The 14954-nt window shown below is 41.5% G+C and overlaps 1 protein-coding gene across 1 annotated transcript in view; it reads right to left on the bottom strand.

The window, feature by feature from the left end:
* LOC128690681 (cell adhesion molecule Dscam2-like) overlaps nucleotides 1–14954 on the bottom strand; it is a 536323-nt gene that overhangs the window by 298904 nt on the left and 222465 nt on the right. Inside the window, exons 9-10 of the mRNA XM_070088137.1 lie at nucleotides 5759–5863; nucleotides 5280–5400 (exon numbers count right to left, since the gene is read on the bottom strand). Coding sequence (XP_069944238.1) covers nucleotides 5280–5400; nucleotides 5759–5863 — 226 coding nt within the window. The remainder of the gene's footprint in view (nucleotides 1–5279; nucleotides 5401–5758; nucleotides 5864–14954) is intronic.

The raw sequence follows: 14954 nt of genomic DNA, 5'->3' as shown, positions 1-14954 counted from the left end.
TGTGGGTTGCTGTGGTGACTGTGGGGGTGGGGTTTATGGTGAAGGGAATGGGGAAAGAGGGAACATTATGTGGGTTACTGTGGGTTTCTGTGGGGGTCGGGTTTGAGCTGAGGGGGATGTGTGGGTTACTGTGGGTTTCTGTGGGGTTGGGGTTTGTGCTGAGGGGGATGTGTGGGTTACTGTGGGTTTCTGTGGGGTTGGGGTTTGTGCTGAGGGGGATGTGTGGGTTACTGTGGGTTTCTGTGGGGTTGGGGTTTGTGCTGAGGGGGCTGTGTGGGTTACTGTGGGTTTCTGTGGGGTTGGGGTTTGTGCTGAGGGGGATGTGTGGGTTACTGTGGGGTTGGGGTTTGTGCTGAGGGGGATGTGTGGGTAACTGTGGGTTTCTGTGGGGTTGGGGTTTGTGCTGAGGGGGCTGTGTGGGTTACTGTGGGTTTCTGTGGGGTTGGGGTTTGTGCTGAGGGGGATGTGTGGGTTACTGTGGGTTTCTGTGGGGTTGGGGTTTGTGCTGAGGGGGATGTGTGGGTTACTGTGGGGTTCTGTGGGGGTGGGGTTTGTGCTGAGGGGGAAGTGTGGGTTACTGTGGGTTTAAGTGGGGGTGGGGTTTGTGCTGAGTGGGATAGGGGCAGAGGGTACAGTGAGTGGGTTTTGGGTTAGGTTCTTTGACTGCTATGGATGGGTGCCTTTTGTGTGTGTGTGTGTGTGTGTGTGTGTGTGTGTGTGTGTGTGTGTGTGTGTGTGTGTGTGTGTGTGTGTGTGTGTGTGTGTGTGTGTGTGTGTGTGTACTCACCTAGTTGTACTCACCTAGTTGAGGTTGCAGGGGTAGAGTCCTAGCTCTTGGCCCTGCCTCTTCACTGGTCGCTACTAGGCCACTCTCCCTGAACCGTGAGCTCTATCATACCTCTGCTTAAAGCTATGTATGGATCCTGCCTCCCCTACATCCCTTCCCAAACTATTTCACTTCCTTACTAGTCATTGGCTGAAGAAATACTTCCTAACATCCCTGTGATTCATCTGTGTCTTCAACTTCCAACTGTGTCCCCTTGTTGCTGTGTCCCATTTCTGGAAGATCCTGTCTTTGTCCATCTTGTCAATTCCTCTCAGTATTTTGTATGTAGTTATCATGTCCCCCCTATCTCTCCTTTCCTCCAGTGTCGTCAGGTCGATTTCCCTTAACCTCTCCTTGTAGGGCACACCCCTTAGCTCTGGGACTAGTCTTGTTGCAAACCTTTGCACTTTCTCTAATTTCTATACATGCTTGGCTAGGTGTGGGTTCCAAACTGGTGCCACATACACCAATATGGGCCTAAAGTACACAGTGTACAGGGTCCTGAACGATTCCTTATTAAGATACCGGAATGCTGTTCTGAGGTTTGCTAGGCGCCCATAAGCTGCAGCAGTTATTTGGTTGATGTGTGCCTCAGGAGATGTGCCTGGTGTTATACTCACCCCAAGAACTTTTACCTTCAGTGAGGTTTGTAGTTTCTGGCCCCCAAGACTGTACTCCGTCTGCGGTCTTCTTTGCCCTTCCCCAATTTTCATGACTTTGCACTTGGTGGGGTTGAACGCAAGGAGCCAATGTCTGGACCTGGTCTGCAAGGCTGTCCAGATCCCTTTGTAGTTCTGCCTGGTCTTCGGCCGAATGAATTCTTCTCATCAACTTCACGTCATCTGCAAACAGGGACACTTCTGAGTCTTCCTTCCATCATGTGGTTCACAAATTCCAGAAACAGCACTGGTCCTAGGACTGACCCCTGTGGGACACCGCTGGTCACAGGCGCCCACTCTGACACCTCGCCATGTACCATAACTCGCTGCTGTCTTCCTGACAAGTATTCCCTGATCCATTGTAGTGCCTTCCCTGTTATTCCTGCTTTGTCCTCCAGTTTTTGCACTAATCTCTTGTGTGGAACTGTGTCAAACGCCTTCTTACAATCCAAGAAAATGCAATCCACCCACCCCTCTCTGTCTTGTCTTACTACTGTCACCTTGTCATAGAACTCCAGTAGGTTTGTGACATAGGATTTCCCGTCCCTGAAACCATGTTGGCTGCTGTTGATGAGATCATTTCTTTCTAGGTGTTCCACCACTCTTCTCCTGATAATCTTCTCCATGGCTTGTGACACTGGTCTGTAGTTTAGTGCTTCATGTCTGTCTCCTTTTTTAAAAATTGTGACTACATTTGCTGTCTTCAATGCATCTCCGTGTTTCGATAGATGTATTGAATATTGTTGTTAGGGGTACACAGTGCCTCTGCTCCCTCTCTCAGGACCCATGGAGAGATGTTATCTGGCCCCATTGCCTTTGAGGTATCTAGCTCACTCAGAAGTCTCTTCACTTCTTCCTCGGTTGAGTGTACTGTGTCCAGCACTTGGTGGTGTGCCCCACCTCTCCGTCTTTCTGGAGCCCCTTCTGTCACCTCTGTGAACACTTCTTTGAATCTCATGTTAAGTTCCTCACATACTTCACGGTAGTTTCTTGTTGTCTCTCCTTCTTCCTTCCTTAGCCATATTACCTGGTCCTTGACTGTTGTTTTCCTCCTGATGTGGCTGTATAACAGCTTTGGGTCAGATTTGGCTTTCGCTGCTATGTCGTTTTCATATTGTCGTTGGGCCTCCCTTCTTATCTGTGCATGTTCATTTCTGGCTCTACGACTGCTCTCTTTATTCTCCTGGGTACTTTGCCTTCTATATTTCTTCCATTCCCTAGCACACTTGGTTTTTGCCTCCTTGCACCTTTGGGTGAACCATGGGCTCATCCTGGCTTTTTCATTATTTCTGTTACGATTGGGCACAAACCTCTCCTCAGCCTCCTTGCATATTGTTGTTACATACTCCATCATCTCATTTACTGGCTTCCCTGCCAGTTCTCTGTCTCACTGAACCCTGTTCAGGAAGTTCCTCATTCCCATGTAGTCCCCTTTCTTGTAGTTTGGCTTCATTCTTCCTGGCCTTCCGGCTTCCCCCTCCACTTGCAGCTCTACTGTGTATTCGAAACTTAAAACCACATGATCGCTGGTCCCAAGGGGTCTTTCATATGTGATGTCCTCAATATCTGCACTACTCAAGGTGAATACTGAGTCCAGTCTTGCTGGTTCATCCTCTCCTCTCTCTCTTGTAGTGTCCCTTACGTTTTGGTACATGAAGTTTTCAATTTCCACCTCCATCATCTTAGCCCTCCATGTATCTTGGCCCCCATGTGGCTCCAAGTTCTCCCAGTCGATCTCCTTGTGGTTAAAGTCACCCATGATCAGGAGCTTTGCCCTGCATGCATGAGCTCTTCTGGCTACTGCAGCTAGTGTGTCAACCATCGCTCTATTGCTCTCGTCATACTCTTGCCCTGGCCTCCTGCTGCTTTTTGATGGGTTATACATCACTGCTATTACCACCTTGGGACCTCCAGAGTGAAGCGTTCCCACTATGTAATCACTTTCTTCTCTGCTGTCTCCTCTCTCCAGCTCGTCAAAATTCCATCGGTGTTTGATCAGCAGTGCCACTCTTCCACCCCCCTCCCCGCCTGTTCCTTCTGTCTTTCCTCCGGATCTGGTATCCCGTTGGAAAGATAGCATTTGTTATCATACCTGTAAGCTTGGTTTCTGTGAGTGCTATGATGTCAGGTGATGCCTCTTTGACTCTTTCGTGCCACTCCTCCCACTTGTTTGTTATTCCATCAGCGTTTGTGTACCATACCTTCTGTTTCCTTTCCAACACTGTTGTTTGGGGGGCCTGTGGGGGTGGGAGACCTGGTAGCATACTGTGGGATTCTATGGTTGGGTGTTGGGTGGAAGCTGTGGGTTTGGATTGTAGTGTGTGTTGGGATAGTGTGATAGGTTGTGGGGTTCTGAGGATAGTTGTGTGTGTGCTTGCTCTTTCTGCTCTGTTCTGCTCTGACTGACCTCTGCTGGTTCCATCCTTGTCTCCTTTCCTAGCTCCTATCGCTTTTTTGTCCTCTCCCTCAGCTGCTGTCGCTCTGTTTGTGTTCTGTCTCTGTCTAGGAACACCTTCTTGTACTCTTCCGAGTTTTTCAACCGAGGTTTCTCTTGGAGGATCCTGTTCCGCACTGTTTTTGTTCTGAGAATCAGCTTGATCAGTCGGTTTCTCCCATTCAAGTTCCCCCCTATTCTCTGAAAATTTACAATCTCGTCCATGTCTTCTTCCCCTATTTCCGTGATGATTTTCTCAATCTCCTTTCTTTCTTCCTGCCGTCTTTCAGTGTGTGTCCTTTCCTCTCTCTCCCAAAGCCCATGGATAAACACTGATTTTGCCCTTTCCTAATCCCATTGCCTCTCCCTCAGTGACTGGTTCCTGTCTGTATGTGGTCATTTTCTCCCTTGATTGTGCATCAGCATTCGACCTATCTCCCTCTCCATCTGCGCCTAGCTGCTCTTCCCTTTCACTCCTTGGCCCTTCTTTGCAGGCTGATATGACCTTAGCATAATTCATATCTCCTTCCTTCCTGTTCCGCCTCTCAGCTTCATATGCTGCGTCTTCTCTGGTCACTGCCCCTGAGACTTGCTTCAGCTTGTTTACCTCAAATTCTAGGGCCCTTACCTTGGCTACTGCAGTTTCGACTTGTGCCTCCCAATACTTCGTGAGTGTGTGTGTGTGTGTGTGTGTGTGTGTGTGTGTGTGTGTGTGTGTGTGTGTGTGTGTGTGTGTGTGTGTGTGTGTGTGTGTGTGTGTGTGTGTGTGTGTGTGTGTGTGTGTATGTGTGTGTGTGTGTGTGTGTGTGAGTGAGTGTGTGTGTGTGTGTGTGTGAGTGTGTGTGTGTGTGTGTGTGTGTGTGCAAGTGACTCTATTTGACTGTTTTAGTTTGTGTTTAAGAATGACTACGTATATTGTTCAGTAGAAATCTAAGTAAGAAGACTTACATTTGAGAAGATTTGATCCCATCAGAAACCCAATTTCTTTTTTATTTCCTGAATGTAGAAAGGATTGAAACGCTTTCTTATTCTAGTATAAAAGGATTTTGGAAGCTAGAGCTCAACAATGACACCATATGAGAGAGGTTGAACTATTATTATTATTATTATTATTATTATTATTATTATTATTATTGTTATTATTATTATTATTATTATTATTATTATTATTATTATTATTATTATTATTATTATTATTATTATTATTATTTTTATTATTATTATTATTATTATTATTATTATTATTATTATTATTATTATTATTATTAAAATATGAGTTGAGAAAATATCACATAACCGAGCCTTCTGGATGACATCAAAACCACTGAATACTATAATTTACATGGTACAGGATAGTTACCTGAAGCCTTCATCCAGGTGATAACAGGGTGTGGGTAGCCACGGGCACTGCAGTCCAGCACCAGCGTCGAGCCTACCACTGCTGTTGCACTGTGAGGCTCTCGCACCCAGCGAGGCTTTACCTGCACCGTCCACATAAACCTCTTACATACTGACAAAAATTATATATATACACTCCAAAACATGTTAGTATATACTTATCATTAAACGTTATTCATTATGATAGAAATAATTTCACTAATTCCGTAGCCTTTTTACTTGTTCTTAAACAGGATAATAATATTACACTTTTTCATTAATACTAATTTCTCCTTATGTGAATTTTAATAAATAAAAATCTTTCGCCTCTTTATAGTTACGAATATTTGGAACAAATACATCGGTCTCAAATGATCTACATTGACACTTTATAATATATTCTAGGTTTAAATACAAAAATGAGTTTGCAATAAGTTCCTTATTCCTTGATGATCTATCTACCTTAACTCTGACAACGGCAGTGAAGTTGGTAGTGGCGGCCGCGTTAGCGGCCTCACAGGTGTATGATCCAGAGTGATGTTCACCCAGCTTCTTGAACAGCAGCACCTAAATGATAAGAATAAGAATAATAATTATATTATATTATATATATATATATATATATATATATATATATATATATATATATATATATATATATATATATATATATATATATATATATATATATATATATGTATATATATATATATATATATATATATATATATATATATATATATATATATATATATATATATATATATATATATATATATATATATATATATATGTCGTTCCGAATAGGCAGAACTTGCGATCTTGGCTTAAATAGCAACGCTCATCTTGCCATATAGGGCAAGTGAAAATTTGTGTATGCAATAATTTAGCCAAAATCATTCTAAACCTAGCGAAAAAATATATTTCAATGAGTTTGTTTAGTATTAAATTATTGTAAACAAATCTAAAATATATTTGGTTGGGTTAGGCTAAAATAAATTGTTCTTTTTATAATAAGGTTAGGTAAGTTTTCAAAGATTCTTTTGGTGCAAAATTAAAAATTTTGACATTTACATTAATGAAAAAAATATATCTTTAAACGTGTAAGAGAAAATTTCAGAAAGGACTTAATTTTAAACGAGTTCTTGCTAATTGACCAGTTTTACATATTCGGCACGACATATATATATATATATATATATATATATATATATATATATATATATATATATATATATATATATATATATATATATATATATATAAATATATATATATAAATATATATATATAAATATATATATATATATATATATATATATATATATATATATATATATATATATATATATGTATATATATATATATATATATATATATATATATATGTGTGTGTGTGTGTGTGTGTGTGTGTATGCAAGACAAGCCATGGGGGTGGAAATCTGTAGCTCCAGTACTTTCACACTTTTCAGTGCATCATCAGGAGCTGTGCAACGTTGCAAGAGAGCAACTAAAGAAGGGAGAGTTGTCAGGGAAGCGTAGTGCGGATGTGTCACCATCCACGGTTTCCCTTAGAATGTGATAAGAGGTCAGTACCAACCCCACCCTACTGCCATCCCCCTACTCCCCGATATGGGGTAGGATGGTTTCTGAGATGTCAGGTATGACATTATAAGAATTAATAGCCAGCCCCTAGCTTTTTCTAATTGTGTATAACAGGTCATGTGGTTTGCGAAAATGGATTGCTATATTCTATATAACCTTTTTAAATAATAAAAGAAAGGAATGGAATGTGCTCTTTGTCATTTAAATGTCTTCCTCTGGGGTACTCGAATGTTCTACTGATGTACTCAGAAGAATATCTTCCTGAATATTGTCTACTATTCTTCACAGTATCGGTCAATATTCCTTTGGAATCTTCTATGCTTAGCCGATAATATTTCTATGATCTAAATTTCTAATTTCCACTAATACCCTTTAATCCCTCCTTATGTTATCTCGCTAAATGTATTATACAACCATTCGCAGCTGACGTGGTGTGAAGTTTTGGTGCGTAGACATTGGTCGGGCGTCACCAATTCATCAAACCACCTGGCATAATGAGCAAACCTGTGATTTTGTAGTGCATTGTTCTTTAAGATTGTATACAATGGACTCTACGAAGTAGCTATCAAGCTTGTATAACCCATTATTTGAGTTATATACTGTATTCCTTTCATGTATCAAGAGGGAAGATTCAAATATATTTCTTTCCATGACGGAACTGTTTGGTACTCTAATTTGGGCAGCATCCCATGCTGTTTTGGCTCGCCTCATAGTGAGCAAGAATGCATGATGCTTTAGACCACTAGTCCACACAATCTTTAACAATGGCGCATCCAGCCAGGCTAGATGTTGCACCCGCCATCGAAGGACATACAGTGGTGTGGACGCCTCTGAGCTAATTTATTCTACTCCTTGTAAAGTAAAAGGACACAACTGCAACTAATGTGACACTTCATTGTGGCAACGTTTCGCTCTCCAGGAGCTTTGTCAAACAGTTACAAACAGTACATGGATACAGAGGGTATATATAGGCTCAAAGTGAGGTGCAATACTAGTGGTAGTAGTAGGAGTCATGACATTAGTTGCACTTGTGTCCTTTTACTTTACATATTGTCGGTAATTCTACCAACATTATTACATTCTACTCCTTGTTTGTGTACTAGCTCAACAAGGAGTATATTATATTATTGTACCCACGAAACGAGTGGTATTAATCAATAACAATACTGCACTAAACAAGCAGTCGAACACATGCTGTTCTGACCAGTCACATGACGGAAGTCAACAGAGACCTGATGGAGCCACTATGCTACCCAGGAAGAATGGTAACCAGATTGCCTGGGACTACACCTGTGCCACCACATTGGCAGACACTTACTTGCCATACTCTGAAGCTGAAGGGGGTGGAGCTGCCAGCTAAAGAGAGACCCGGAAGACCTGCAAATATGAAGGCCTTCCCCCTCACTATAATTTCATCGAAATAGGGTCGGAGACATTTGGAGCATGGGGTGAGTGTTCTCTAAAGTTCTTCAAAGAGTTGGGTGAGAAACTCATCATAGAAACCAAGGATTACAGAGCTGCCAGCTTCCTCTTTCAGAGACTCAGTGTTGCGATCCAGAGGGAAAATGCCTGCAGCATTCTGGGCACGTGGCCCACCGCCGGGGAGCTGGACGAAGTACTGGAGATGTAGCTCTGAGATGTTATCTATGTTGTTCTACCTCCTATTGTAATTTTGTCAATGTCTATATAGAATATAGCATATAAGGAGTGATAGATGACAATATTCAAACAGCTCCAGGGAGAGGTTTGAGTGTAAGTTTTTTCTTTCCTCTGAGGATGAGGGTTCCTAGCACAGTTCCAGAGGCGGTACCTTTGTACTTTGTCCTTGGAGGCAAAGAGGGGAATGTATGAGAGTATAGTTTTACCAACGCTCTTATATGGGTGTGAAGCATGGGTGATGAATGTTGCAGCGAGGAGAAGGCTGGAGGCAGTGGAGATGTCATGTCTGAGGGCAATGTGTGGTGTGAATATAATGCAGAGAATTCGTAGTTTGGAAGTTAGGAGGAGGTGCAGGATTACCAAAACTGTTGTCCAGAGGGCTGAGGAAGGGTTGTTGAGGTGGTTCGGACATGTAGAGAGAATGGAGCGAAACAGAATAACTTCAAGAGTGTATCAGTCTGTAGTGGAAGGAAGGCGGGGTAGGGGTCGGCCTAGGAAGGGTTGGAGGGAGGGGGTAAAGGAGGTTTTGTGTGCGAGGGGCTTGGACTTCCAGCAGGCATGCGTGAGCGTGTTTGATAGGAGTGAATGGAGACAAATGGTTTTTAATACTTGACGTGCTGTTGGAGTGTGAGCAAAGTAACATTTATGAAGGGATTCAGGGAAACCGGCAGGCCGGACTTGAGTCCTGGAGATGGGAAGTACAGTGTCTGCACTCTGAAGGAGGGGTGTTAATGTTGCAGTTTAAAAACTGTAGTGTAAAGCACCCTTCTGGCAAGACAGTGATGGAGTGAATGATGGTGAAAGTTTTTCTTTTTCGGGCCACCCTGCCTTGGTGGGAATCGGCCAGTGTGATAATAAAAAAATAAAATATATATATATATATATATATATATATATATATATATATATATATATATATATATATATATATATATATATATATATATATATATATATATATATATATATATATATATATATATATATATATATATTGTATTAACACATAGGCCGATTCCCACCAAGGCAGGGTGGCCTGAAAAAGAAAAACTTTCATCATCATTCACTCAATCACTGTCTTGCCATAGGGGTGCAACATTAACACCCTTTCTTCAGAGTGCAGGCACTGTACTTCCCATCTCCAGGACTCAAGTCCGACATGCCGGTTTCGCTGAATCCCTTCATATATGTTACTTTGCTCACACTCCAACAGCACGTCAAGTATTAAAAACCATTTGTCTCCATTTGCTCCTATCAAACACGCTTATGCATGCTTGCTGGAAGTCCAAGCCCCTCGCACACAAAACCTCATTTGCCCCCTCCCTCCAACCCTTCCTAGGCCGACCCCTACCCTGCCTTCCCTCCACTACAGATTTATACACTCTCGAAGTCATTCTGTTTTGTTCCATTCTCTCTACATGTCCGAACTACCTCAACAACCCCTCCTCAGCCCTCTGGACAAAAGTTTTGGTAATCCCAAACCTTCTCCTAATTTCCAAACTATGAATTCTCTGCATTATATTCACACCACACATTGCCCTCAGAGATGACATCTCCACTGCCTCCAGCCTCGTCCTCGTTGCAACATTCATCACCCATGCATGCTTCACACCCATATAAGAGTGTTGGTACAACTATATTCTCATACATTCCCCTCTTTGCTTCCACGGACAACGTTCTTTGCCTCCACAGACTCTTAAGTGCACCATTCACCCTTTTCCCCTCATCACTTCTATGATTCACCTCATCCTTCATGGATCCATCTGCTGACACGTCCACTCCTAAATATCTGAATACATTCACCTCCTCCATACTCTCTCCCTCCAATCTGATATCCAGTCTTTCGTCACCTAATCTTTTTGTTATCCTCATCACCTTACTCTTTCCTATATTCACTTTTAATTTTCTTCTTTTACATACCCTACCAAATTCATCCACCAATCTCTGCAACTTCTCTTCAGAATCTCCCAAAAGCACAGTGTCATCAGCAAAGAGCAGCTGTGACAACTCTCACTTTGAGCTTGATTCTTTGTCTTTTAACTCTACACCTCTTGCGAAGACACTTGCATTCACATCTCTTACAACCCCACCAATAAATACATTGAACAACCACGGTGACATCACACATCCTTGTGTAAGCCTACTTTTACTGGGAAAAAAACTCCCTCTCTCCTGCATACTCTAACCCGAGCCTCACTATCCTCATAAAAACTCTTCACTGCTTTCAGTAACCTACCTCCTATTCCATACACCTGCAACATCTGCCACATTACCTCCCTATCCACCCTGTCATACACCTTTTCCAAATCCATAAATGCCACAAAAACCTTTTTACCCTTTTCTAAATACTGTTCACCTATATGTTTCACTGTAAACACTTGATATACACACCCCGTACCTTTCCTAAAGCCTCCTTGTTCATCTGCTATGCTATTCTCCGTCTTACTTTTAATTCTTTCAATAATAACTCTACCATACACTTTACCAGGTATACTCATCAGACATATTCCTCTATAATTTTTGCACTCTCTTTTATCCCCTTTGCCTTTATACAAAGGAACTATGCATGCTCTCTGTCAGTTCCTAGGTACCTTACCCTCTTCCATACATTTACTAAATAATAGCACCAACCACTCCAAAACTATATCCCCACCTGCTTTCAACATTTCTTTCTTTATCCCATCATTACCAGCTGCCTTACCCCCATTCATTCTACCCACTGCCTCACGAACTTCCCCACACTCACAACTGGTTCTTCCTCACTCCTACAAGATGTTATTCCTCCTTGCCCTATATACGAAATCACAGCTACCCTGTCTTCATCAACATTTAACAATTCCTCAAAATATTCCCTCCATCTTCCCGATACCTCTAACTCTTCATTTAATAACTCTCCTCTCCTATTTTAACTGACAAATCCATTTGTGCTCTAGGCTTCCTCAACTTATTAAACTCACTCCAAAACATTTTCTTATTTTCAACAAAATTTGTTGACATCTCACCCACTCTTTCATTTGCTCTCTTTTTACATTGCTTCACCACTCTCTTAACCTCTTTTTTTCTCTCCATATACTCTTCCCTCCTTGCATCACTTCTACTTTGTAAAAACCTTTCATATGCTAACTTTTTCTCCCTTACTACTCTCTTTACTTCATCATTCCACAAATAGCTCTTCTTCCCTCCCACACCCACTTTCCTGTAACCACAAACTTCTGCTGAACGCTAACCATACTTTCTGAAACCTACCCCATACATCTTCGACCCCATTATCTATATTCTCACTAGCCCATCTATCCTCCAATAGTTGTTTGTATCTTACCCTAACTGCCCCCTCTTTTAGTTTTATACACATTCACCTCTCTCTTACTTGCAGCGTCAATTTTCCTTGTATCCCATCTACCTTTTACTCTCACTGTAGCTACAACTAGAAAGTGATCTGATATATCTGTGGCCCCTCTATAAACATGTACATTCTGAAGTCTACTCAACAATCTTTTATCTACCAATACTTAGTCCAACAAACTACCATCATTATGTCCTACATTATATCTTGTATACTTATTTATCCTCTTTTTCTTAAAATACGTATTATCTATAACTAAACCCCTTTCTATACACAGTTTAAAAAAGGGCTCCCATTATCATTTACACCTGGCACCCCAAACTTACCTACCACACCCTCTCTAAATGTTTCCCCTACTTTAGCATTTAGGTCCCCTACCACAATTACTCTCTCACTTGGTTCAAAAGTTCCTATATATTTGCTTAACATCTCCCAAAGTCTCTCTCTCTCTCCCCTACACTCCTTTCTTCTCCAGGTGCATACACGCTTATTATGACCCAGTTTTCATATCCGACCCTTATTTCAATCCACATAATCCCTGAATTTACACATTTATATTCCCTCTTCTCCTTCCATAACTGACCCTTCAACATTATTGCTACCCCTTCCTTAGTTCTAACTCTCTCAGATACTCCTGACTTAATCCCTTTTATTTCTCCCCACTAAAACTTGCCTACCCCCTTCAGCTTTGTTTCGCTTAGGGCCAGGACATCCAACTTCTTTTCATTCATAACTTCAGTAATCATCTCTTTCTTATCATCCGCACTACATCCACGCACATTCAAGCATCCCAGTTTTATATAGTTTTTCTTCTTCTCATTTTTAGTAAATGTCTACAGGAGAAGGGGTTACTACCACATTGATCCCGGCATTTTAGTCGCCTCATAAGACAAATGGCTTACGGAGGAAAGATTCTTTTCCACTTTCTCATGGACAATAGAAGAAATAAAGAAGAACAAGAGCTATTTAGAAAAAAAGAAGAAAAACCTAAATGTATGTATATATATGCATGTGTGTGTCTGTGTAGTATGACGAAAGTGTAAGTAGACGTAGCAAGATATACCTGTTATCCAGCGTGTATATGAGACAGAAAAAAGACACCAGCAATCTTACCATCATGTCAAACAGTTACAGGTTTCGTTGTTTCAATGAAACAACAAAACAAGTGGTTCTGAGTCATTTACCAAACTGTGGGAGGCCAGTATTCGACCCCACGACACAATGACCCGCCTCAAGCAGAAGGAGGCTGAAATTAATCCTCGAGCATACATCTGCCACGAATGCCCTCGCAACATGAAACAAGCCTAGTTCGCTAGGTTCATGCTGTTAGTAGGATCGATGGCTCAGGTGGAAAGGTGGCATGTACATTGTGTGGCCTATTGAGGCAGGACAACGTGTTGTGGGGTCGAATCCTGGCCTGCCATAGTTTGGGAAACATATATATATATATATATATATATATATATATATATATATATATATATATATATATATATATATATATATATATATATATATATATATATATATATACAATATATATATATGTATATATATATATATATATATATATATATATATATATATATATATATATATATATATATATATATCTATATGTATGTATATATAAATCAATGCACCACGCAGAAACAAACGGATATATAAAGAGAAAAACTGCATTAGTAAGATTCAAAACCAAGCCAGGGAGGCTGGCAAGATTCCCTTAGCGACGTTTTGGAGCACTCAGTTACAGATGCCTCAAAAGCTGGGCACCCTTGTTTACAAACCATGTTTCTCTCTGCCCTGGCACACTAGTGGACCTAAAGCATGGATTTAAGGCTTAAATCTTAAGCTATTTCAATCTCCTGTATGTTCTGACCTAAAAAGCAATTTTTATATCAACACACCACTCAGAAACAAATGGGAACATACAGAGAAAGATTACAAGATTTGAAGCAATCTAGTTTACGAAAACGTTAACTTTTGTGCCGAGGATTAAATGGACAGTATAAAGATATTTCTCTAATGAGATGTTTTATAAGTGTGGTCAGGGGCATCCAGTGACGGTGTTACTTTACTGGGTTCCACAGCAACCGATTAATATCTAATTAATATTTTTACACGGCAACAATAACATGCAATTTAAAAAAACTGTACAAATGATAAATTAGACGCAAGTGCAACTCTTGGGTAACTTTATTGAGGAAAAGTTTCGCCACACAGTGGCTTCATCAGTCCATACAAAGGAGAATCATGAAGAACAGGAGGAGAATGAGGTAATCAGTCCCTCAACCTTGAGTCGATGTTTCATCAATAAAGATGACCAAGAGTTGAACATGTGTCTAATTTATCAAAGTGTCGGCAGGATCACACACTCAGCATCACCAAACACAAGATCACACACCCAGCATCACCCCACACAAGATCACACACTCAGCATCACCCAACACAAGATCACACACCCAGCATCACCCCACACAAGATCACACACTCAGCATCACCCAACACAAGATCACACACTCAGCATCACCCACACAAGATCACACACTCAGCATCACCCCACACAAGATCACAGACTCAGCATCACCCAACACAAGATCACACACCCAGCATCACCCCACACAAGATCACACACTCAGCATCACCCAACACAAGATCACACACTCAGCATCACCCAACACAAGATCACACACCCAGCATCACCCCACACAAGATCACACACCCAGCATCACCCCACACAAGATCACACACCCAGCATCACCCCACACAAGATCAAACACCCAGCATCACCCCACACAAGATCACACACCCAGCATCACCCCACACAAGATCACACACCCAGCATCACCCCACACAAGATCACACACCCAGCATCGCCCCACACAAGATCACACACCCAGCATCACCCCACACAAGACCACACACCCAGAATCACCCCAAACAAGATCACACACCCAGCATCACCCAACACAAGATCACACACCCAGCATCACCCCACACAAGATCACACACCAAGCATCACCCCACCAAGATCACACACCCAGCATC

This window comes from Cherax quadricarinatus, chromosome 24, assembly GCF_038502225.1.
Source record: "Cherax quadricarinatus isolate ZL_2023a chromosome 24, ASM3850222v1, whole genome shotgun sequence".
In the NCBI taxonomy this organism is placed as follows: Eukaryota; Metazoa; Arthropoda; class Malacostraca; order Decapoda; family Parastacidae; genus Cherax; species Cherax quadricarinatus.
The sequence above is the reverse complement of the archived record's forward strand: the minus strand, read 5'-3'. Positions and strand labels throughout refer to the sequence as shown.